The 25,848-nt window shown below is 40.5% G+C and overlaps 3 protein-coding genes across 9 annotated transcripts in view; 1 reads left to right on the top strand and 2 right to left on the bottom strand.

Annotated features, from left to right (window-relative positions):
* Positions 1 to 1,292: 1,292 nt before the first annotated feature.
* Positions 1,293 to 7,725, bottom strand: LOC139622143 (hydroperoxide isomerase ALOXE3-like). 4 transcript variants are annotated; one of them, XM_071479324.1, is made up of 15 exons: positions 6,196 to 7,725; positions 5,936 to 6,104; positions 5,407 to 5,611; positions 5,145 to 5,226; positions 4,908 to 5,030; positions 4,689 to 4,792; positions 4,436 to 4,608; positions 4,187 to 4,330; positions 3,892 to 4,095; positions 3,667 to 3,753; positions 3,318 to 3,484; positions 2,962 to 3,083; positions 2,231 to 2,331; positions 1,732 to 1,902; positions 1,293 to 1,614 (listed from the first exon to the last, which is right to left on the bottom strand). In XM_071479324.1, exons 2-15 carry the CDS (start codon positions 6,080 to 6,082, stop codon positions 1,435 to 1,437), a joined length of 2,010 nt encoding a protein of 669 aa, XP_071335425.1. In that variant the 5' UTR covers positions 6,083 to 6,104; positions 6,196 to 7,725; the 3' UTR covers positions 1,293 to 1,434. The 4 variants fall into 4 exon arrangements, with proteins under 4 accessions (XP_071335425.1, XP_071335426.1, XP_071335427.1 ...); XM_071479325.1 differs by having other exon boundaries at positions 6,258 to 7,725; XM_071479326.1 differs by having other exon boundaries at positions 4,187 to 4,300; positions 5,936 to 6,247.
* A 504-nt stretch (positions 7,726 to 8,229) lies between these two features.
* On the bottom strand, positions 8,230 to 15,226 carry LOC139622142 (F-box only protein 30-like). Of its 3 annotated transcripts, none has more exons than XM_071479321.1 (3): positions 15,134 to 15,226; positions 9,689 to 11,836; positions 8,230 to 9,069 (listed from the first exon to the last, which is right to left on the bottom strand). In XM_071479321.1, the coding sequence occupies exons 2-3, from the start codon at positions 11,777 to 11,779 to the stop codon at positions 8,875 to 8,877; spliced, it is 2,286 nt and encodes a 761-aa protein (XP_071335422.1). In that variant the 5' UTR covers positions 11,780 to 11,836; positions 15,134 to 15,226; the 3' UTR covers positions 8,230 to 8,874. The 3 variants fall into 3 exon arrangements, with proteins under 3 accessions (XP_071335422.1, XP_071335421.1, XP_071335424.1); XM_071479320.1 differs by having other exon boundaries at positions 15,052 to 15,191; XM_071479323.1 differs by having other exon boundaries at positions 9,689 to 11,831; positions 15,052 to 15,179.
* A 4,691-nt stretch (positions 15,227 to 19,917) lies between these two features.
* Positions 19,918 to 25,848, top strand: part of grm1a (glutamate receptor, metabotropic 1a) — a 33,260-nt gene continuing 27,329 nt past the window's right edge. For both annotated transcript variants that reach the window (XM_071479319.1, XM_071479318.1), the window contains exons 1-3: positions 19,918 to 20,033; positions 20,913 to 21,756; positions 24,849 to 25,098. In XM_071479319.1, coding sequence (XP_071335420.1) covers positions 21,018 to 21,756; positions 24,849 to 25,098 — 989 coding nt within the window. In that variant the 5' untranslated portion in view covers positions 19,918 to 20,033; positions 20,913 to 21,017. The remainder of the gene's footprint in view (positions 20,034 to 20,912; positions 21,757 to 24,848; positions 25,099 to 25,848) is intronic.

Below are 25,848 nucleotides of genomic sequence, written 5' to 3'. Positions count from 1 at the left end.
TACGTGGGAATCTTGCACTAGCCCTTATAAACAAATAGTAGTGCTTACCCATGTATTTAATCCACATGCAACAAAAAATTCAGAAATTATCAGTGATATGAATTTGAGCAAAGTATAAGTTAAATTTATACTTGTTGGTAGTTGTGTCATGCTTGGGTTTTAATAGTTCTTATTAGTCTTTATTAAGAAAGCATAATGTACAGAAAACAGGATTTTAGTTATCCAGGGCAGGAAATTACCGTATTATTTTCAAAAACAAAAAAAAAGATTAAACTCATGGGTTGAACTCATTGAAGAAACAGTTTTGTTACATAAAGATACTGTCTTGTAATTCAGACTTTGTTGACGGCTAGTCATTAATTTTTATCTGATGATCTCACTGGAGTTCATGTTAGGCCAGATCCAGTTATGCAAAACATTTTGGAAATTTAGAATTTTAACATGTAAATTATAACCGACCCAGAGAGATCCTTTTTTGCCATACACAGTATCATCATATAACCAGTGAGCAAGTGTTTTTTTGGAAGAGAGGTTTGACATGAGACATATGACCATGACAGATCCTTCTGGTCCTTCTGTTCAATCTGGGGTCAATTTTCCTCTTGTGGCTACATCTGGAGAGCTTGGCTATGGTCACACAGAGCTTAAACTTCTTAATATTAGCATCTGTGGTCACAGGAACATCAGTCTGCTTGGAAAAGGTCTTGATTGCCTTTATCTTGACCATACCTGGTCCATACCATACTTACAAGTTTCTTCCTTATCAAACTCTTCTCTTGTCTCTGTTCAGTGTGGCGCACACATTGACACCAAAGAACACAATGAGCACTATTCTCTATTTACATAGACACCTGGAATACTAACTGACGACAATAGTCTCCTTGAAATATCACTACAATCCACTTATTTATCAGCAATTGTAAGGGTCCAGGCCATTTTAGAAGATCTTTGTAGAATGAGCAAGATTCAGCTCCTTTCATGACCCCTCTGGTTTATTCTGTGGAAAACCAAAGGCATTCATTGTAAGCATGACAAAAACTTTTAATTTCAATACTTCCTGGAAGAATGGAGCTTTGTTTCAATAAGGGTGTACCAACACTTGGATCCACATCTGAACAGGGCACAGTATCTCCTTAATATGGCATAAAAAAGTGAAACAACATCTCTTTCAAGTCTAATTGAACTGTTGCTTTCTGCAAAGCTGTTTTACTATAGACCGGTAATGGTTTGTGTAGAACATATTACGCATACCTAATTAAGAAAAAAAAAAAAAAAAAAATTCATCACCCATATAAATGTATGAATCTTTACTTTCAGGATAACAGTGTCAGTCACAGTACACGAGTTACTGTCTCAGCAGGTACAGAATATTTGTGATACACTGGACAACAAAGCTATGACAATTTGTTTACCATTGTTGAAATGTGATCCTTTTCAAAGTGATACACTGTTTTCTATTTCTTTAGGGTTCATGTAAACGTAAGGGAGTTCAAGCTCCGAGTTCCTCTTGGTAATAGCTACACTGAGGGAAGACAGCTCTGCTTGGAAGTCCTTGATCATCTGTAGGACTGCGGGCTCATCAAAATGTTGCTCAGGATAAGTGCCCAGAGGTACCTGACACAAACAGGACCGAAATGTCATGTTGGGGTATTGGTAGTCTATGAAAAGACATTTGCTGGTTCAGCTTGTGGCAGTTCTGATTGGAAAACTCTTGGAAAAAGTCTTACTTACAAAATCCTCATACTCTGCACTGAGCAGCCACAAGGTTGACATTGAAAGTCCTGCGGCTGACTTATTTGGCAGAGTCGCTAAAATAGTCTCCATGCTTGACTGTCCCTTTGTTGTTGGTGGGGCTTGGCTCAGCAACAGTGGACCATTGGGAGTCCAACCTAGAAAATCAAACTTAAATATACAGCAGCCATTAATAGAGGCACTGTTGACCTTGAGATGTGCAAACACAGGAATTGTTCAACATTGAAAAAGACTTAGTTACGTTCTTGCAGAGAAACCAAATACATGCATAGAATACACGCATTGTAAATTCCACTGACAGATTAAAATGTACAATTTAAAAATAAAAATTCAAAATATAGTTTTTAATAAGGCTCGTAGATTGAAGTGGTCATTTAAAATTTACCCCTAAACAATTCACAGTTATTGCATTATTTTCTAGTCTTGGTGGTGATTGCATATTCTTGACAAATCATTCTAGGCATTACAAAATGTTTACCTGTCCCCTGTGCATTGCAGCATGCTGACATGAGGATGTAAAGATCACCATAGTGACAAACTTGATGAGTTCCTCCACAGTGTGAAAGCTTGAAGGGATTCCTGTCATGAATGTTCTTGTTAAATACATCTGATACAGAGCAAATTCCTAACAAAGCATCACATCTTTTGTAGGGCCCTTATTGTATTTTTTGCTTAATTTATCCTAATTTTACTCACTGCTGTTCTTTCCTCAGAATGTAATACTATTTAGATTTTGTAAAGTATTCCTTCTCTATCTATAGATGTGAATGTGTCTATCAAAATGTCTTAGCCCTGGGATACAATTGTAACCCAGGCAATGTGATTTAGAAATCATGGATTATCTAGTTCGCAAGCAAGATGCAAATATGTGTAAATTGAGTTTCCTAACCTACTGAAATGAAGTAAACAAATAGGTGCCTGGAAAGTTAAAACATTATCTTATACTTGATTAGCACCCACTTCACACATACATTATTGAAGTGAAAACTAAAGTCCTTGACATCTCTTCAGTCTATCCCCTCACTTATTGGTTACATATACATTTTAACAAAATGAGTAAAGGTTGATATACACATACAGGTGAGATCTGATTGTTTGTCTCCTAGAGAAAGGGACTTCTGCAAGGCCTCAACATCTCACCTACTAAATACTTATGCAAGAAGTTTTGAGAAGGAGAGTGTAACAGACCAATAGCCCCAAATGAGATACCCGAGTCAACTTTTCCCAGAAATCCATAGTAGAAGATCTCATTGACCCATTCCTGGAGCTCGGAATCTGCGGATACTTCACTGTCAGATGGATAATAATATGCCACTATTGCTGTGACAAAGCTGAGGACAACAATAAGAGTATCAGTATTAAAATATTGAATATGGGTCAAAAGAAAGAAAAGAAAGCATCAAAATATGTTGGGGGAGTGTTGATTAAACACAGTTCATATTTCCAGAATATTAATGTTCATCTAGTTTTAGCATTTGCTCCTCAATTCATTTATTTAAATGCGCCAGATATTTAATCCTCAGTTCATGAGGGCAGGGTTGATTGTCAGCAGGCAGGAAGTTCACCTGTTGATGATGTCCCACAGCCTCAGTGCATCATCTCGGTAATGAAAGTTGGGGATGGACTCCAATCCCCTTGCTGCAATGTTTTCATGAGGGCAGAGGGAGGCATAGGTTGTTTGGGAGAACCCCCTTCTCAATATTTCTATTTGTCCCTCTGATGTAATTGAAAACTAGAAAATAAAGAAATATAGCTTGTTATTGCTTCCAGACAAATATTCTGTATAAAATACAGAAATATAGAATACAAGTGCCTCTCTGTATAAATTGCTCATTTGTTTAAAGAAAGTAATTCTTTTAAAAAAAAAAAAAGGTTTTCAGCTGGAAGTATGCCACGGAAAAAGTTAAGTCATACAGTTTCAAAAATTCTGCCAGAGCCAAATAGATTAGCACGAGCAATGATGTTTGCATGGAGGGTATCTCGATGATGGGGGATCAGCAACTGTAAAGAGGAGAAAGCAAGGGGACACTAGTGACAAACATGTACCAAATTAGAACATAGAGTGAGTAGAGAACATGTACACAGTTGTCATCTTTGTCTGCAACACTCCACATCAATTTAGGAAGAAACACAGCCTACCTTATGCAGCGGGTGAATCATTGGGAGGTTGCGAAGTGTTGCTATCGTAAAAACTTCTCCCAGTTGATGAGTCCTCAGGAAATGACTGATCATTTCACTATAGACAGCATCTGCATTCCTCACAAATATCTTGGCCAGTAGCCAGTCAGACTCCAAGTCGCTAGGCAGAAAAATCTGGTTTTCTTCTGATGGATGTTGACCGAGCTGAGGGAGGAGGCATATTTAAGTTTGTGGAATGTGACCAAAAAAAAAAAAAGTAACAAGGCTGAAATAATTCACTAGATATGAGGGAGACCTGAATTGCGATGGGCAGTAGTGTCTTTTCTGGTGTTAGGTACAGCAGGCAGAGAGCAGCGATCAGAGCTACCGCTTTGGGAACATTAACTCTTGTAGAAAGACCTTCCACGATCTTGTAATCAGTTACGAATATATTACCCTTCTGTAAAATATGAATTACTAATGTGAGGCACTATAAGAAAGGGTGAGCACTGAGATGAAACAGTATTTAGAAACATCTAAATCATATGAAATGTACTTTTCATACCTCCATCTCTGCAGTCAAAGAGCTTCCATTGGCTAGAAAAGGCTTCACCATTTCCTCTGTGATGGAAAAATTGGCAGGAAGCTTTGAACAACGTTGGATAACAGAGGGGTTGACTCCATTAAGAAACTGGTATCCAAAAAAGTCGTCGTCCTTCCAGTGCTTTGACACATACTCTAGGAAGTAAATTTAGTTATTTTTACACAGACATCCAGCATAAAAGTACAACACAAAACATGCTATACTAAGATCCTACCTGAAAAGAGTGACTTTTTGAACCAGGACACCCCCTTCATGGCCTCAAAGCTTTTCCAGTGCTCAGTAGAGTCTCTCAGACCTTTCAATTTGAGCTCAGCTAATCTGGATAAAGGGAAAAAAAAAAAAGTGTTAAACTTTTGTGAATGACACCAGTAGTTTGTATTTGATTGTCCAGGATTGATTTTTTTTTAAATTGATGGCAGATTTTTGCACTTACGTCTTTTCTTTTATGTATTTAAATTGAGAAGCTTTTGAGAATGAGAATCTGATTTCTGCAGGAACAGCTGCAGGATCATTGATGTTTAAGATGTATGGCATTCCTTCTACATACTTCTCCCACCTGCAAAGGAAACAGGAAGTAAAAGAAATCCAAAAATTATGCATAAGAATGCAATTCAACAGTCATTGAGGTGGACTTTATTAGACTGTAACATGATACTGATGGAGCACTCACTTGAACATTAACTTTTGTTTTACCAATTCTTTTCTCCGTTGGTCGACCAGTTGAGGATGGACGTCCTCAAAAGCTTTTGTAGCTGAGTTGATTACAGCCCAAAGAGAGTTAAAAACACATTTCTACACAGATTCATTTAAATTATATTTTACACAGACATGATCAAAAAGGATAATGCATAATTTCTAGCCTTCACATAGCTTGTGTAACACAACAAATGGTTTAATTTTGCATGACCTAGGGAAACTACTTCATCACTAACCTCTCCCTCCTCTTAACAACACAGATTCCCCCCTGGACAGCCATGTGTGACAGGGGAAAAGAATTTCATCCTCATCAGGCATCCTCACCACTATCTTGGAACAAAACCAATCCTTTTCTGGGGATTCATGGAAAGGATCTCTCTCCAACTTGAGGAGGAGAAGACATCCTAAAGAAAAAAGTGTAGACACAGAATACGTTCCCACCTGTGGTTGAAGAAGATGACACAATGAGTAATATTGATATAGACCAAACAGCTCAAAATAGTGACACCGCATGTATACTGACTTTACATATGAACTATCATATATTAAGCATCCTCCAAAACTGTTCCCACACCAAGGTTTTGGACAGAATTCCCATCAAGTGAAAAAACTGCAGATTACATGTTTGAAGTTGTTCTTGTTAGGTAGGGTGAAAAAAATTTCTAACATTTAATCTAAAGAGAGTGTTAGACTTTGCATTAAAACAAATTATTATTTACTTAAATATATTAAATAAATTATAAATTTATTTATGTTACAACTTACCTTTCCAGTTTTATCATCCAATCCAAAAGTGGTCAGATGAGTGCGCTCAGATTCCCTCTCAGTACCAATCAGGGTAACATACAAGTTATCAAATGTGCCTGCATGCATCATACTCCCTGCATTCACCTCCAGAGTGTACTCAGCCATAATGCCTGGCTAACTGCAACAACTGAGACATACAAAAGCAAAAAAAGTGAAACACTGATTATGTACAATAAATCGCTTAGCTCCACTGTCAAATGTGACAGCATCAAACATACACAAACACCATGAAGTTGCTGTTATTGGTAAACAAGTGAAGCTCCATGGAGAGTGAATGCACCTTTAAAATTGAGCCGCTGAACATGATTTGCAGAAACACCACTTGAGCTTATTTAGCAGCAGGTACAGGTGTTCGACATTCCCTGATTACAAAGCTACTTAGCCCTCAGAGGGATTTTTTTTTTCCTGGGAGTTCATTGGTCCATCAAAGGGTTCAGATTAATGTTTTAGTGTCAAAAATGTCAAGTAATGACGGAATTTTGTTCTCGTTCCTTTACGTTGTAAATGTAGGATGATGAATTCTTAAAAGATACAAGGTCTGTCGCTATATGCCTCACTGCCTCATCTAAATGTGTATTTTCTGATGTTTTGTAAAACAGTGGTGTCTTGTAATTCCAGGGGGGATGAGCCAGATTTTTGGCATAACACAGACACAAAAACCTAACTATAATAATCATGAATGGCTTATAGCTTATTTAAGGTTTTAAAGAATATCCCAAATAGCATGTATTCACAAGTTTCACCGACACTTCCCACCCTGGATAGACACCAAAAGTAACTGGTCTAGGATGATCTTGGTGCTTTAAACAGGAAGGGGCCCCAAGCACAGTCCAACTAGACTGTCACAGACAGATGTTAAGTTGGGGTGTAATTGTACACATAGAGGCAATTCCCATAGTGAAAAACCTTACTCTGTTCTCAAAGAACAAGAAATTACACTAAGTAACCTTAAAGTTCATGTAACTCTATCTTCTTCACTGAAAACAACACATTAGTACATTTGCAAATAATAAAACTTTGCACATGCAAATCATACCTTCCAGTGTTGGGAGATACAAATATATTGTAATCGACTTGGCATCCTACAGGACAGAGAAACACTAGTTACTTGGCACCTACAATCAGTTGTTTTTAGATTGGGATAGTAGAAAGATGAAATGAGGGAGAGAGATGCCCAACAAAGGTCTCTGCCCATATTCGTGGTGGAAACATCACACTTCATGACCAGTTCACCCCAAAGCCATCTAGACACCACAAGAGTACATATTTAAATGGAAGTCAGGAATCTATCACCTTCCCTTGTATTCCTTAAATAAATCATGATATGAAATTCCTAAAAAAAAATGTGTAATTTAGTTTGTCCAGTACTTTAGGTAATGACCAATATTACACCATTAAAACTTAAGATATTCCCATCAGCCCCGTCTGTTTGTGTTTATGCCTTAAAGGAAAATGTTTGCATGTTTACACACTAAATTTACATACTAAAAAGTCTATAGCTATAGCATTTAGCTCAAATCAAGTCTGAATAGATACAAAGGTGCAGGTATGGCTGTAAACTCTTGGTATTGCTACATGCTCTATATATCATTAAAAGTGAAATTATGAAGGAAGCATAATGTACAATAGATGTAAAGTGTAAAAATCATACTTAAGGGTTGAACTTACATAAGAGAGTTTAACTTTAGGATACAGCCTTGCAATTCTGACAACCACTGATGGACAGTCAAGTAATAACCAACTGGCTCCTAGGCAGCAAAAGTTGTATTTGTCATGACTGTTTTCTTATGTTCTTGATGGTCTTACAATTGCAAATAATGTGTTGTTGCATTTTTGCTATAATATATGGTAATGGAAATACTTGTGCATTTGATGCATTGTTTTGATGCTCTCCAAAGCTCATTACAAGTAGGATACAAATTTCAGAACCTTCTTGACTGTAAAACAAACAGTTAATGCTTCTACATGGTCGTCAAATGTATGGTGCTTATGACTTTTGCAGTTACTAGTAAATCCAAGTGGAGCCCTACAGGCATTGTCAAGCATGTTGAAGTTTTGTAACTATAATTCTAAGTATAGTAAATAGCTACACAAAGTAGGGAAATATGAAGACCAGTCGCAACATGGCTCTGCTCAATATTGCACTCTAACATTTCCAGGTAAAATCAGATATTTTCCTTATTATCAAAACACCTGTGGATAGTAACAACAATCAAGTGTTATATTGAATAACTTTATGACAAACAAACACATAAAAGGCTGTAAAGAGTTTATTAAATGATAGGAAATCACATGCATTATTGGGCTATCCTCATTTTAATATCCATCTGTTTTGACTCGCATCCGACAAACACAGACAAAGACCTGCATTGGGTTGACACCCTAAACTGGGATGAGAAAGACTAGCTCATTTAGGGTCACAGATCAGCATAGGAGGGAGTAGCAAATCCTGCGTAAAGTGCTGGCATAACTTCTGTCACACAGAAATAATGCAATATAACCAGTAATCTGCTTTTTCCCCATGGCTACTACTGAAAGGCAAGATAGTGAAAACATTCAGATCTCCTTCCATTTTCTCAGTATATCATATAGAATAGTATAAATCTATTGTGCATATCTATCTTCAAGAAAATATACTTTATATTACCAGAACAAGGGTGCATTTTCAGCAAAAATTCATGCAAAGCCAAATGGTTAATGTTTTTTTCTCCACACAGAGATCACCCACAACAACAGACCTTCATTGTGACAAGTAAGGTGTTAATTCATTAAGGCTTCTTCATAATCAATAGTGTAATACAAGAAGAGTTAGTTTCAAAACTGAAAATCTTAAATTGCAACATCCACATAATACAACAGTGACTCTCATGCAGCTATGAGAGGTCAGCATTGTTTGGTCAGGTGTTGACGTGACGCAGGACACGACGCAGTGAGTGTCCGTCTCTTGCAGTACACATGGCAGGAAGGGGTATAGGTTCTGTCTTGTGCTCCACTACATTGAAGTGGCACTTCTTAAGATGGTCCGACATACTGGGGAGATCAGTGAAACCCCACGACAACACTGGGCTGAAGGCAGTGCTGAATCTCCACACCTGTGACAGTAAATATAAAAAGGATGTTGGAATGAAGAGGGTATTGCATTCAAAAATTTTAATAGAGCTCCTATTGAGTTGTTACATACAATTTCCACACAATCCTTGTGTCAAGTCACATTTCCTGGTTTTGTTACAGTATCCAGCAAATCCTAAAATATCTGTTCGGAGACACCTGGACGTTTCTGCTCCCAGCCAAGAAATAGTCAAATTGGTATTTTTAGCTTTAGAGGTACTAGTAGGTGGATTTTATTACCTGTGGACAGACCCAGGCCAGTTATTCCTCCCTGTTTCCTTTCTTTATGCTAGGCTAAACTAACTGCTTGCTGACTCTAGCTCTGTCTTTAACAAACAGTCAACAGAGTGGTATTAATCTTCTCATGAAACTCTTGGCAAGAAAGCGAATAAGCACATTTCCCAAAATATCTAACTATTTCTTTATAAATGGTGTACAAATTTAAAACATTTTAATTTTTATGGGAACATAACAGCTGTTTGTAATGTTGCCTCTTACAAAAGCATATATGCATTTTTGTGACCAATCTAATGAGTGATTCAGAGAAAAAAAAAAAAAAATCCAAAACATACAGTAGGTTTTGATGTCTAGTTTTCTACTCACTCTATTTTTGATCTGCCATGACACGGTGCCAGGAGGACAAGGGCCTCGTCTTCGCTCCCACTGCAGCTCCACTATGCCCCTGGTCTGGAGGAGACTAGCACACACCTCCCTCATAGTCCGTGAAACCAATGACAGCTGGCACAGGCTAAAACTGTCCAGGAACCCAGCTATGTGCCACAGTATCTCTATGGGCAGCCCACTGAATTGGTCAGACTGGGAGTCACTTGGAAGTTTTGCCTTTGGGCAAGGCTGAACCCCAAAGGACCTGAGGTGCCTGTCATGAACCACCTTGCCCCCCTGGGTGGATGGATAAAACCTCCGCTGGGAAAATGTGCAGCCATAATATGCCAGGGGGCAGCGGTGCTCCATCCAACCATTGAGACCAGCATGAATGTCCCCATGGACATTTGTGAAATGGGAAGAAAACTGGTCCCGGCGGAATGACTGACCACAGACAAAAGGGAACATATGCTGGTAGCGGGGGTTAGGAGGGAGGTAACGGTTATGTGGGACTGCCTCAACCTCCAGAGCTTCCAGGACAAGGCCAAGGCGGAGAGTGCGGAAAGGGCTGGGATAGGTGAGCTGGGGGGCAGCATGATCACAGGCGGACGCAGAGGCCATGTCACCCACTCTTGTGTTTGTTACCAAGATTGCTGCAGGAAAAGTGAAAGTCTGTGTGCCAAAATCAACACGGTAGCCATCAACATAGACTGTATCAGAGATCCTTCTACACTCTCTGGATTCCTCTAGACAGAAGAGCAGGGCTGCTGTGATCAGATCAATCTCTCCTAGACCCATGGGGTCGTCATCCTGTTCCAGATCCGAGGTATCCACTGCCTTGTCCTCCATTTTGGGTCGCAATCTATAGAGTGACCTGTCTGGGATGAAACCTATCCGTCCATTAGGTAATAACCCTTGGCCCTGGCCCCTAAAAAACTGGTAATTGTGGAACTTCCGCTCAGACCCATGGTTTTCTAAAAGAACTAGCCCCCTGTCTTCCAGAACCACATGACCAGCCCTCTGTGCCACACCTTGGGTGACATGCACTGGAGAAGTCATTTGAGGGGTCACTGACTCTTGAGAAACACCAGCATTCAGGTCATCTTGCACCTCAACAGGACAGGCTGTCTCCAGACAGACAGCCTCCCTTGCTCCTGACTGTGGTCCATTTGTAGAATTTAAAACCTTTAGGTCTGTTCCTTTAGGAACCCAATTTCCACTCAAACAGCTAGAACAAACACTTTTGTCCTCTGTCTCTCTTTTATTCAAGCCATCAACAGCTACAAGTAATTTGTCTTCCAGTCCATTCTGAAGGTCGCCATTGCTGCTCACTCTACTCTTCGACATAGCAGCTCCTCTGTTCACACACTCTGTGCTGCTGTCAACAGAACTAGCATTGCTAACAAAGTCTAAAGCAGCAGCTAAACTTCTTGCAGTTTCAACTGTGGCTTCATAGAGTTTACCGAAGTGTTCCTCAGTCAACCCATTAATTCCACTGACAATCTTCTCCTTTGCCGAGCCTGGTGGGGGAGGTTGTGGCTGATGTGAGGATGTTGATTGTGAAGTTGACTCAATAAACGTGGAGGCCTCAGGGGCAGATGATAGCGAAGCTGAGTCTATTGCCCTGTTCTCCTTACTAACAGGGACAAGTGGCTCTCCCTCTGCAGTAGGTGCCATGGCAATCACCTTGAGGGACTCGAGTAGTGTACGCTGGTCCTGAAGGGCAAGTGCCATGTCCAGCTGCTCCACCTCCTCCACCCCGCGGCTCAGGCTCTCATAGGAAGTATAGTCCAAGCAGCTAACTGGCCATCTGTTCCACTCCATAGTGCAGCACACCACTCCAGCTGGACACACCTCAAGGTGTCCATACATTTGGTTGCGCACATGAGTGGCAGGGCAGCCATAGCCACTGTTTAGACAGGGGACCCTCACCAGTGGGCACATAAGTTGGTGCTCATCAGCCTTGCAGGAGTGAAATACAGCCCCACACACTAGAGGACAGCTGATAATATCACACGAAATCCCTGGTTCAGGTCTGACCATGCATCTCTGGTTAATGCAGGACATACAGTGAACATGGTCCTCCTCCATCTTCAGAGCTGACGAGGTGGGAAACTCCTAGGGGTGACTGTAAGAAAAGCCACTGTCCTGCCAAATAAATGGAAAGAGCTAAGAATGTTATGTGTGTGAAAGTCAATAAAGCAAGACAAAACAAGACTTTATTGATCTCCAGGGGGGAAATTAGTAGTGTTGGGTGGATTACACTGAAGCACAAAAGTCTGTTTCACCACTGTGAAATGGCAATATGTCTGAGCTAGTGTCAAATGACAACTCACGTGATACTCTTAGACTAGTGGAATGAGAAAAGAAACTGATTGCCCACATTAAAATAATTCTTTGTCTCTATATCTCAGCCCTGTGATCGACTGACATCCTTTCCAGGGTGTACCCTGCCTTCACCCAGTGTCAGTGGGGATTGGCTCCAGCCACCCATTCCCAACCCTGTACAGATAAGTGGTTTTGATAATGGATGGATAGATAGATATCTTATGATAAAATAATCTGATAAGTAGGATGTATGTTCATGAATTATTTGACTTTATCATATATGCATTTACTGCAATATTTCTGAACAAGGACATTACAGGCAAGAATATTTTTAAAAGTAGCCTTCTTAGACTTTTATACACAAACCAGAGCTTTTGTCCAATCTTGAATGGCTGCTATAATTACTGCAAACCACCAGATGTCACTGTGCTTGCTGAGATCCATGTCCCTAAGCTAAAAGTCTTGGCACAAAGAGGAGTAAAATTCCAAAGCTTCTTGAGGCTTTGTCTATCCATCAAAAGAATTACAGCAGTACGAGAAACAGGCTAGATAAAAATGCAAAAAGAACAGAGCAAAGGGAGGAGGGTAAGTTGAAAAAAAAAAATACACCATAAAACAAACTGGAAAGCTAAATATAGATACTGTACAAATGCAGCAAGCAGAGGAGAATAAATAATAAGTAGAAAAAAAAGTTATCCAGTAAGTCAACACTAGAAAGCTATACAAGTATAATACTCAAGACCAGTGTACATGAATGTGTTTCATGTGTATTAATGTGGTAAATGTGGACAAAACAGATCTTAACCTACCCTCCTCATATTCCTAAGGCAAGTAAAAATATTGGGATGTGTTTGTATTAACACTATATTAGAATAAAAACATGCACTTAATATCTATGGCTCTGTCCCAAACACAAGGAAATATTTATAGTTGTGCAAAATGAGACAGAATGGGATAGGCTTGCTGAAATTAGTGTCCATTGCATTTATTCAAAAAAGAGCAGGTTTATTTATTTTATAATTTCATTGCTTAAATATTAACATGGCAGAACTGATGTAATCCCTTGTCATTTATAAAGTCCAGTTTATTTCTATTTTTATTTTATTAAGTCCACATTTAAACATAGCTTAAGCTGACCAAAGCGCTGTAAAAAGAACATTAAAATAAGTAAGACAAATAATTTAAGTAAAAACATACTTTTTAAATTATCTACATACGGAAACGCAATAACAAAAACAAGAAGGAACAAGGAGCAAGTACAGAATTATGGATATGACAACAGATTATAAGATTATTGAGCCAAAAGGCCAGTAAGTAAAAAATGTTTTTAGCCTAGATTTAAAATTGGAGATGGAGGGAGCATATCTAATATCTAATAACAACTGGTTACATAATTTTGGAGCAGCAACTTCAAAGGCTCTGTCACACCTTTTAGTTGTAAAGACCGTGACCATGTGGTCAAAGTGATTTTAAAATAAGACTGACATAGTAATGTAACAATCTCTTCATATGAATAATGACACAGAACTTCCAAACAAACTGAATGACTAAGCAAATCTAAATTGTCTGAGGTGCTGGTGTGCCTTCTCTAGAGTCTGCTGTAAAACAGTGCCCCCTCTCCCCCCTATGTGGAAGTGATTTCAGCCACGTGATGCACCCAAAAGGCTGTCTCATACAAGTACCTTATTAGGAAGCTGACAAGCTTTATACCAAGGAGGTGAAAACCTTTCCTTTCTTACATTTAGAAAAAGAGATAACTATGTCTTCATTCCATACTACATACTAATTCTAAGCAGGTTAGAAGTCCATTGTATAGTCACACTAAAAACTGTCAAGGTATAATAAAAACAGTTGGTATGCATACTAAGAAGTGTGCTGAATATACACCATAGTCCAACAATGTCAAGCATAAAGCTATTCACTGCTGTAAAACATTAAGAGAAGCTGCGAGTAGTGGTGATGCACATCCAAATTTTACAAAACAGAACGTTTTGCTGTCAAATTGTCAAATTAAATTGACAGTGTAACTTAAAAGTTGTAGTTTAACTAACATCTAAAAATGCATGTATTGTATAATTTCCTGTGAGTAATATAAAATGGTAATTTATGTTTATTTATTGTAAATGAACTGCAAGAATGGTATATTACATTGATTATATTGTAATACTATGAACAATTAGTATGTAATATGGAATTAGGACTTCAGCTAGTGATAGTTGAGTAATGCTTTCTAGTTATCTTTGTCAAGCACTTGAATATCACCTCTGAAGTGTACCTAAAGAACATTAAGATACAGAAAGGAAACTAGTGTTGTAGGCTTTTTCTTTTTTCATTATCCGACATGGTCGACATAGATCATTGCTAATTACATGCGTCGACAGAGAACTGACAAAATCACAATGTTCTGCAAACCGAGATTTTATTCAAGATATTACTGCAAAGTAGCTAAAACGGCAACTGTCTGTCTCTATACATGCCCACTTTCTTTGGATACAATTATAAACGCAGCTTGCATGGACATCAGTAACCGTACAACACCTAACCTAACCTCAATGAACTATACGATCATCACCTCTGTTCTTATCCTAACTAAAATCTTTAACTCTGGTGGATGTCTAACACTTCAGCAATGGTTAAATGAGATTTTAGCCAGCAGTTCAGACTGACTCGCCTCGTTTAAAAAGTGCCTCATACACTAAAGGCAGCTGCCGACCCGGAATCCACTGTGGCTACTTCACGGTCCTGACAGTTGGAGTTTACTTACAATCAACAGCATTGTAGCAAGAGAGCCGACGGTAACATGAGAAGCTCTTGCTAAAGTGTACCTCAGTTTGTATACATGCCCGTATTGCGATCCAATTTGTTGTCAACTGCTCTCCTTATTAAATCAACTTGTTTTTTAAACAATAACAGGCTAGCTTTCACTGGCCGGCTAATGTTGGCTAACAACAGATAGCCAGCTCGGGAAGTTGAACGGTTCATAACAAGCAAACTCGGCTCCAAAACGTCGGGTTAGTATGCGAGTAGTTTCTCACCTGATGGTTGTATTAGCAGGAAAAGGTATGAGAAGATGTGTCTGGTTCTGTATAAATACAACTGGCTGTTAACTGTAGTTACCTTTGTAGAGCAACCGCTAGAGCTAGCTGCATCTCCTCTCACTCAGCCTCCTTTTTTTCTTTTCCTGTCAAAACTTTATTGACTAAAATGTACTTCCATTTTACACTGATTAAAAAAAAAAAAAAAAAAAGAACAAAGGAAAAAAAAAACACAATTTAATTGTGTTAGTTGAATCGTCTCTGTAATTTTAAACAAAGTTTTTTATTAACAATAAAAAAATGAACGTTTGTTAATAAAGGATTTGCCCACAAGATCATAATTTACACTGAAATTTAACTTTGTGTCACTAAATTTAAAATACACCATGAAAACTTTGAAGTTGCACTTGTACATAATTATTTTTAAACCATGAAAATTACTTTTCTGTTAATTGCTCATAGCAGTTTGCAAAAACAAAACAAAAAACTTACAATTGTTATTTCATCTATAAGAAACAAAAACTTATACAAAATTGATATAAAAGTTTAAAAGTCCAATAAAGATCATTTAAACGAGGAAAATGACCCCTCCTGTCATATCTTCAAAAATGGAAAAATCACTTCAGTGTTGGCCGAGTACATTGCCCTACCCTTCTTTTTGCTGCAGGCAGTGACCACTAACAAACAGCAGAGGTCAGTGTTGCACAGTTTTTGCTTGAAGCTGCCTCAGCCAGTGCTGGTGACTGTCTCAATTCATTGTCGTTAACAGAGGGGGACGCCACGTTTCGAGGTCGGGGTCACCTACAAAACAGCACCCCTGGAGCTGGAGGACCTGACTCATGGACACATCAGCAGGACAGTGGATAGCAGTGCCGAATACACTTGTCATGAGGTGTTGAAGCAAACCCATGCAGTCACTGGGACCATCGCTATATGATATAAAATCTAAAATGATTTATTCTATGAGAAGGACTCAGAATTTGCAGTCACATTTAAAATCTTTGTACTATTGAGCTAAGTGAGCAAATGAGAATTCACTGTTGTATTTATAGTTAAACCATTGTAAACAATTCAAATTTCAAATCCTCAATACTGTACATGCACGATCTTAAAATGGTTACATATACAGATTGAGTTAGCTACTAATACTTACATGATGTAGACTTATTGAAACATGAGATATGCAGGATGCAGTGGATGAATCCAAGAATGATTTTATGCATACATCTGAGTCACTAGTCTATATGTTTCATTTGTTTACTTGTCTATGTTGTGCCAGGCAACCATTAAAAATCTGATACTTTACTGAAAGTGAGAGAATAAGAGGCTACCAAAGGTCAACCATGACTAAACCAGACTCACACAGTCAAAAATATTTGACCTTGTGTATTGCATTTTCAACTACCAACCCAGGAGACAGATGATAGATTGGTAAATGAAGGGTGGAGAGATGGGTAGGTGGATGGATGTGTGGGTGATGTTAAAATTTCTCAATCAAAGAAGTCACAACAGAGAACAAGTGATTTTGGAGACTAACTGGCATTTTAAAGCTAAAAGTAGTTAATAATCCAGTTATCACTCCACTTATGTAAGACAGCATTGGTTTCAGAGCAGTCTTTTTAAATATATATTTTATTATTTCAAGCTTTGGATGTCCTCTTCCACCTGGGGTCCATGTTTTGTTTTTGTTTTTTGTTACGTTCATTGGCCTCATTTCACCAGTGATGGTGCTATGAACCTTGCAACTCACCATTATCCGGCGCACCTGCCTTTTCAAGAGTTGTCCGCTTCTGGAAACCATGCTTTCCTTTGCAAGTTCTTAGCCAAAGAGGTTTAATGTAGCATTTTAGACAACGAATCGGGCATTTATGCAAGACTCTTTGTGTTGTCTGTAAACTGTGGCACTTTTAATAGGATGTCAATCCGGAGTCGATGAAAAGGACAGATGTTGCTGAATAAGTACCAACTTCCCTGGCTAACCCCACTGTGCAAAGCAAGACCTGACATGAAACATGAAAAATAGGCCCGCCAAAAGATTGATTGATGGGGTTTATGTTTTGAGGAAATAAAACAGAAATGTATGTCTATTTTTTGGCCGATCCAATTTTTCACAACCGTGAACAGCGACTGAGACATCAATAATATCTTGACACTGGAAGGGGAAAACACTGCAGAACTTGAAATGAACATAATTTTAAAAAAAAATAACATGTACCTTTTTTGTAACATTTCTCTAATTGATAATTATCTAACGGATTGGTGTCTCTTCACCAGTGTTCAAAGTACTGCTGAAGTCATAGTTGGAAAGCCTTGCGGTCGACCCATGCAGACTGCAGTCCTGGAATAAACAGAGCACCGTCGCCCTTTGCCCTGAAGTGTGGCTGCAGAATCCAAGAAGTCTCTCCTTCTCAAACATGTCACTTTTATTCAGGTTCAATATCAGATGCTCGCTCCCGAAGCCTCGGGCACCAGCAATGGCAGTGTCATAGTGACTCCTTTACAAGTTTATTTGTGATGTATACCGCCTGGCGTGAGTCACGACTGGACCCTATCACTTAAACTGCATGGCATGCCCCCTCCCCTTCCCCGGGGAGTGGGCCTTATCTTTGTCTAGGATTAATGCGAGGGGTGGACTTTAGGACTCGCTCACTGTCTCCACCGCAGAGGGGCGGAGTTGTTTCAGAAGTTCTCTTCAATTATAGAAGCTTAATTCCTGAAGCTGGCCGTTGCCATAATCAAAACAATTCCATAACATGAACAAAATACGTTTATGTCATTTATTTCCAAATGAAACGTGTTTGCATCAGACCTACAGTCGTTAACTTAGAATAACACAGATCATCCTTGCACAGGCTGTATGTGAACATCAGGCTGGAGTAGTGAGTAAAGCTCTATTCATTAAATAGAGATGGAACTGAGATCTATTGGCCTCCATTGACCCGATGACTGAAATGTCATCCGTGACCTTCAACCAAACGCTAGCAGGAGTCAAACTGTTGGTTGCTGTCCATGGTGCATCCATGGTATCTAATAGCTTATGTCGCTGTGAGAGGCCAGGCCCCAAATGAACTCAAATAGCGACAAAATCCATTGTAACCAGGACATGTGTAAAAAAGGCCATCATGGTGGTCAAAGCAGGGACATGAGCCTACAAGAAAAAATATAGGTGTAAAAGTGTCAGTTACATAAAACAGCAATAAATGGCCACATGATGGCGCTATCACAATGAATCTTTTTTGACTATGTGAAACATTTCATGATGGGCTAGCTGTCAAGGTTCATTTCTGTAGCCTTTACGATTATTCAGATACTAGTGATTTTATGGACTCCTCATAAAAAATGGGTAACTCGATTATTATAAATAGGAGATATCAACACGTTGCTTAAAAGCTAATATGGTTTAGTCACGTTTGACATTTTAAAAGTGGAACAATTTCATAATTTTGCTGCAATTATGAAACATTCTAAAGTTACAGCAGGTTGAAGAAGAAGAAGAGTTCTGGTTTGTCTAAACTTGTTACTTACCAATTTAGTGAAGCTTGGATAAAAAGGCAGGAAAACTTTTATGATACAAATGGACGTGGCTTATATCAAGCTCTTCAGCGTCATCTACATCTATCTCCATAGACACCATTTTCCTCTCCACCTCATGGTGGCTGAGATATGAGCCAAAATAATTTGCAGTTTTTGTAAGCTGATTTATCACCGCATGTTGGTGCTATAGCAACCATTTTTGAAAAGGTGAAGCACTGAATTATGGGGAAGCTATTCAAACTTTTTGTGCTGTAGCTTTTATGGTTTTTGAGATATCATCATTTTTCATCATGTTTTGCCAATTTCCCATAGCCAACCATTTTAAAAAATCATAGAACAATTCATATAAAATAGACTATAGGATATCTGCACCAAAAGAAATCCCCAAAATCTCCTAAACATGCTTAATATGTCAGCTTAAGGTTTATAACTGTAAACATGTAGGATAAACGTAGGGAGGAAAACACAAGAATAACTAGAATGTGAGTTTCCATAGAAAATTGATTGCTGCAAGCTGCTGCTGCTTGTGTGCAGCAGGCTCCCAGCTCCCTCTTCTCTCTCATGGTGTCCGAGATATTAGTCAAAACATTTTTGCAATATTTGGTGATTTCTCACCTCAAGGTACCACTATCACTGCCATTTTCATGGAAATGAGGCACTGGAGTCTGGGGAAGCTGTACGCCAATTTCCGGGCTTGTAGCCTTTATAGTTTAGATATCATCAGATGTCATTTATCATCATGCCTCCCCCATTTCCCATAGACAACCATTCACAGTTCGTAATATTTATATAAAAGTCAGCTGTTCCACATGTCTGCACTAAAACATCCCCGCGCACGTCTCCTGGTGAACATTTCAGCCCTGTGTTTCTCTCAAAGTGACAGTGTTATTGACGCGCTGTATATTAAACATAATCGCAGTTTTGTGTTACTATGCTGATCGTGCTACTTTGGCAGGGGTCGCGTTCTTTGACCTGGGCGTATCTAACAGGGCGACCTACACTTTGCCACAAAGCAGTCCTGAATCCATTCATATCCGGATGAAGTGGCTAAAATACCGTGCATGAGATGATATTGATTACAAGCTCAAATGTTCCACTTGTGTGATTTTTACAGATGTGACAGTAGATTTCTTTATTTTGTTTCATTTTAGTTGTGATTAAAAAAAAAAAACCCAAAACAAAATAACAGTGTAGGTCTTACTCTTATTATTCATTTCTCATCGTTTAATCGTTTATCATATCGGCAGAAGACGTTAATACTGTAGACAAGGCGATGGTTGCGGGGGGGGGGGGGGGGGGGTCTTCATGTTCAGCTGAGAGAGAGAGAGAGAGAGATAGAGCAGAGAGAGAGAGCAGAGAAGGCGAGAGAGAGAAACTCAAGTGAAACAGCCGAGGACCACGCGCTACAGAAGGCGGACGAAGGCACGCGACATGTCTCGCGGATTCAGGTAAGTTTTGATGCAAAAGAGAAAAAAGCTTCACGTGTAGCGTGTAAACGTCACCGTGGAAACAGAGACAGGTACATGCTTTTCTTGTTATGCTTCTCTCTGGTTAAGATATTGGCTTAGTTCGTGTATTACTATTATTATTATTATTATTGCGATTATTATTATTATTATTACTATTATTATTATTATTATTATTATTATTATTATTATCAGCCCTTGCTGCCTGAGGCTGCCCGACAGATAGGAGGAAGAATGCGGCGCCAGGGGAACAGCAGTGTGTCTTGGATCAGTCCTCATGCAGAATTCAAATATCAGGGCTCGACTATGGAAGGATGTTTGTTTCTCAGCCTCATTAGAAACTAGCTGAGTCAGATCGTGAATGATGTGTCTGCGGGGGGACGACGAGCCCAGGCAACAGTCCCAAACACGTCCTCATAACGGGTTTGGAAAGCGCGCTGTCCGCGGTGCTGAAATCTGCCTTCTGCCCGGTTCTGTGAATGGGCAGCCGGCACAGTGCAGCGAGCCTCTCCCCACTCAGAGCGCTGCCTCTTTGTATTAAACGCACGATTTAAAAAAAAAAAAAAGGGATTTTAAAATACCCGGCTGCTCCATCCAGAGCTCATTACCTGCACGGTTGGGCAATCCCCAGTGGCCAGTTGTCCCGTCAGCCACCGCTGGCCGCTGATTAGTGTGATGTGAGTTAAGTGCCTTGCTCAAAGGCGCCTGGGTGGTAGTTGGCAGGAGCAGCTCCTCAGCAGCAGGGATGCAGAACAGGGCGTTGATGGAAAGGAGCATGCGTGCTCCGTCGACTCTTCCTACATAAACCTTCAGCACATCTGGCGCCGTCTTCTCACAGCAGTCTGTCTCATGTCTCCGCAGGTGTGCGTGGACACGCCGCAGGTGCGGTGCCGGCAGATCGCGGTCGCTGGGATAAACGTGGACGCGCTCACGGACAGTGGATAGTATGTCGGCGCGGCTCACGCGATGTGGCACAGTATGGCACGCGTAAAGATGGGTCTCCTCGCGCTCCTCTGCCTCCCCACGCTCTTCTCCCGCGTCCTCGTGCTCTCCCACAGCAGCAGCAGCAGCAGCATCCACGAGCGCTCCGTGGTGCCCCGCGCCGCGTCACGCTCCGTGGCCCGCATGGACGGGGACGTGATCATCGGCGCGCTCTTCTCCGTCCACCACCAGCCGTCCGCGGAGAAGGTGGCGGAGCGGAAGTGCGGGGACGTCCGCGAGCAGTACGGCATCCAGAGGGTGGAGGCCATGTTCCACGCGCTGGACCGCATCAACTCCGACCCGAACCTGCTGCCCAACATCAGCCTGGGCTGTGAGATCCGGGACTCCTGCTGGCACTCCTCTGTGGCCCTGGAGCAGAGCATCGAGTTCATTCGGGACTCCCTCATCTCCATCCGGGATGATAAGGACGGATCCAAGTGGTGCATCGACGGAACCCCGTCCAACCAGCCTCCACCCAGCAAGAAACCCATCGCCGGGGTGATCGGACCGGGATCCAGCTCAGTGGCCATTCAGGTGCAGAATCTGCTGCAGCTCTTCAACATCCCGCAGATCGCCTACTCTGCCACCAGCATCGACCTGAGTGACAAGACTCTGTTCAAGTACTTCCTCAGGGTCGTGCCCTCAGACACCCTCCAGGCCCGGGCCATGCTGGACATCGTCAAGCGGTACAACTGGACCTATGTGTCTGCAGTGCACACTGAGGGTGAGACCCCATCACTGACCTCTCTGACTGGAAAACCACTATAATATTCCAATAATGTTCCAACAGCCATATTGTATGTTTTTTCTGTTAGTGGATGAAGCAGTGAGTTTATAGTGACTTCATCGTTAATTGTGATGTTTTTAATAACTGTAATGCTCTTATTGATCGCAGACTTTTGAATTTGATAGTGAGACACACACACACACGCACACACACACAGTACATTTGCTGTGATATTTATATGCATGCCCAACACAGGATCACCATACAGCTTTTTAACAAGACTTTGTAGAAATTTGGGGTGTTTGATGGGTTGACTTGAAATTGAGTTGTACTGGGGAACCTGGCAAGATAATAGCATATTTATGTTAAACTGCACTCTCTGTTTACGTCTCCCTGTCTCTGTCTCAATCCCTCATTCTCAGGCTTTTTGGAGCAGGTAGTCACGTCTGTATATGTGCATACTTGAGTACATCTTCATTAGGATTTTTATGTAGTTATCTGGAGTTGAGTCGCTGCATGGATATTACTTTCAGCAATCTTCCCACACATCCCATGCATCATCACAGGGCTGTGTGAACATAGATTACAGTACCCGCACTGGGGTACGGACAGTATGTTGTGTATGTTGAGTAAATATTGGGTGTTTTTTTTTTTCCTTTTGTTTCTTTGTAAACTGTATTTAATGCTACTCTTTCATCTTCCCCTGACACTTTGTTATAATACATGTTAGTATGTGGAACCGAGGCTGGAGGTTCTTGGCTGTGTTATCAGAGCTGCCAGTCACAGGTTTTAAATGTTGATATGTGGCTAAGCACACGAGGGACCGTTTTAGCATTAACAATTCAGGTGTTCATTTAGAAATGTTAAATTAATTCCATGGTTAAGTCAGGAAGATGAGGCTAGGATGAAATATGAAATTACTGTTTGAAATTTCAGCAGGTGATATAAATGAAAATGAATCGTATCTTCTCAGAAACCCTAGGAAGAATAGTGTTCCGTATTTCACACCATGATTGGCTCACTTTCTTTTTTGGAACTCTTTTGCTCATTTGTTCAGCCGAACAGCACAACAGTTATGGTGGAGACAGGAGGTAAAAAGGAGAGACGAGTTGGGTAGACAGAGTAATTACTGTGAAGTGAATTATGTCCATGGCTTTTCATTAAAGTCTTAGTGAAACACAGCCAGTGATGTGCACTGAAATTATGACTGACAGGCTACATTACCCAGGATTCCCCCTAAGGAGCTGCGGACTCACAGGGAGTGTAAAACATCTTTGGAAAGTCCTATTATAGTCAGGTGTTGGAAAGGGGCTTTGACACAGGTTGCTATCAGAGAGATGAAGAGAGGGAGTAAGGGAGCTGTAGTACCTGCAGGCATAACTAGGTGGCGTCAGCTGTCTGACCTTCAGAATACCTACAGGAGGATCCTCTGGGACTGAAGTCATAATTTAAGAGTAATGAAAGACCAGCCTGGGGAGGGATGAATTTGATTGCAAGCAACATCACTTACTCGGGCTACAGTGTGAGCGGTAAAAGTAGGATACCTTCCAAAAAACGTGAAGTTTAAAGTTTAAGCTTTAATTGGAATCTTTCTTTCTTTTACATGCAGACCTTCTGTAAATATAAATCCTTGCACTGAATGTATGAATGCTCAGTTTTGTAAGACACAACAGTTGAGAAGTTTAGAGCCACAGTCATTTTTTGTGAGACTTCACATTACAATTTGCCTGATGCAGACCTTACCCTGACCTTTAAGAAGTCATATGTAAATCCACTTGTTTGTTTTAGTGCTATCTTTAGTTGTCTCTGAAATAGTGGTCACGACTGGCTTAAGCTCATGAGTTCTCCCTCTCCACCACCTAAGACAAGTTATAAATGCAGCTTGTTGCCCGTAGCAACAGCTAGGGATGTGAAATTGCATAAATTACCTGTTCCGATTATCATCAGTCTGGTAGGAATACTTAAAGCAGGTTTTCTGTGGTCATTGTCAAATGGGCTGTCAGCTAATGCACTGCCACCCACCTGTCTCATAGCCTAGATGGAAAGAGTAAAATAATTGGATATTATTATTTCCATTTACCAGTGGGAGAATGAAATGAGGCAAATGAAAATATCATCAAAGGACTATTGGAAAACCAACACATGGGCCCATTGTGTGCCAAAGTAAATGCATTACTGTGATGCCTATTTCAGCTGCTGTCTTCCTCGCTCCATAAGCCATGCCATGTGTATTTGTTCTTCATCACCCATATAATAGGAATGCAGCGTGGCGGCCCTTAGGAACCTGGCCTTTCATCAAAGCACTTGCACAACAAATGTTTTTTACATTTTTATGGATAGGTGCTCGTAATTTCCTCCTGACTACATGCACAGTCAAACACACACATGCACGGACACATGTTCAAGGATGCACCAGTGATTGGATTGTCTTTGTAATCCAGCTCTCATGCTGAAGAGCCGTCGGCTTTATCAACAATCCAGACCATGGCACATTAGTCGAGCACTGCAGTCCACATGGAAATAGAAGATTTAGAGTCAAACAGCTTTGCAGGGCTCTTGATTGGGATGGCTTGATTTGGATGGTTAAACAAGGATAGTCATCTTCTATCTAGCTACTGCTTTTGGCTTTGATTGTAATCAGCAGTCAGTAAACTCTCTGACACTCATTATCAGAGGATCAGAGCCTCAGCTCAGTCAGGGCTTGACACGCTGAACAACTGCTGGGGGGTGTGCTTTCAGCATAATTGATTGTCCATCAGTGAAATAATTGGAAATGTATGGTTGAAAGTAATTACTCATGCTATTTAACAATGTCAGTGTTTTTTTTGCAAGTAACAAGGCATGTAATGCTTGTGATTTCTAAAACATTGATAGTGTCACTTACGATTGGAAAATAGTACAATAATCAGAAATATCAATGCCAGTGTATTATACATATCCACAAAAGCTCATTTAAGAAATGGGTTTGCCAGACAGTGAAAATACATTACACGGGGAAAATGTTTGATTGTTTAATTTCAGCAAGGACAGAATGTTTTCAGGTGAATTCTCACTATTTAGTTATAGTCTGTTTCCTTCATTACCTACAGGAAACTATGGGGAGAGTGGCATGGAAGCCTTCAAGGAGCTGGCCTCTCAGGAAGGCTTATGCATCGCCCACTCGGACAAGATCTACAGTAACGCAGGGGAGAAGCACTATGATCGCCTTTTGAGGAAACTACGGGAGCGTCTACCCAAAGCCCGTGTGGTGGTGTGTTTCTGCGAGGGAATGACTGTCCGAGGTCTCCTGATGGCCATGAGGCGACTGGGAGTGTTTGGGGAATTTCTCCTCATTGGCAGGTATTGATGTGTGTCTTTTGTTTGTTTGTTTGTTTTTGATTAACCATTTAATTCATGGGAGAGAGCATCTCTCTGAGTGGCAGGAAATCAGTTAAAAGGCTGGGAGGCTGCGAGATGCAGTGTTGTCTTCCTGATGTGCATGTCACCAAGGCAACCAAGAAGAATTAGACCACATACCAATAGCACTGAATAGAAATGTTCTCCAGCAATGAATAATTGGTATTTCTGTCACAGACACAAAACTAAAGAGGGAAACAATGCTTCTAGTCCATTCCCTCCCTGTGTGTGCTCCCTTATTTGGTTTTTCAAGGCAATGGCAGGCATTCCTTATCAAGCAATGAAAAAGAAGCACATACACACACACACACACGCATTTGTACACATGAAGGCTATACTGAATCAATATGATCTGCTTTTATGATTACTCCTCCCCTTTGGATGTTCACTCCATCTCTTTCTCTCCATATTTCCCCTCTTCCTCTCTTTCTCTGTCTGTTAGTCAATGTTGAGTGACAGTGACTGACTGTAGCAGTAATCTTAGTCATTCGAAAAGGGCAAGTAGAGTCGTCTCACACACTTATACAGCCGCACATTACACCATGAAATAGCCCTCAAGGAAGATTCACAGTTGTCAGTAAAAGCCCCAGCAACACTGATGCTACTTTTCAGTTCATTCATGCAATATCTTTCTCCCATCATTTCAGAGAGGGCACCGGCCTGTTGTAGAGCAGTTGTCAGCCGTATGCTGCA

Source organism: Trachinotus anak, unplaced genomic scaffold, assembly GCF_046630095.1.
Source record: "Trachinotus anak isolate AG129_WGS33_773 ecotype Australia unplaced genomic scaffold, CSIRO_AGI_Tana_v1 ptg000005l, whole genome shotgun sequence".
Taxonomy (NCBI): domain Eukaryota; kingdom Metazoa; phylum Chordata; class Actinopteri; order Carangiformes; family Carangidae; genus Trachinotus; species Trachinotus anak.
This window is presented reverse-complemented; position numbering and strand designations above follow the sequence as displayed.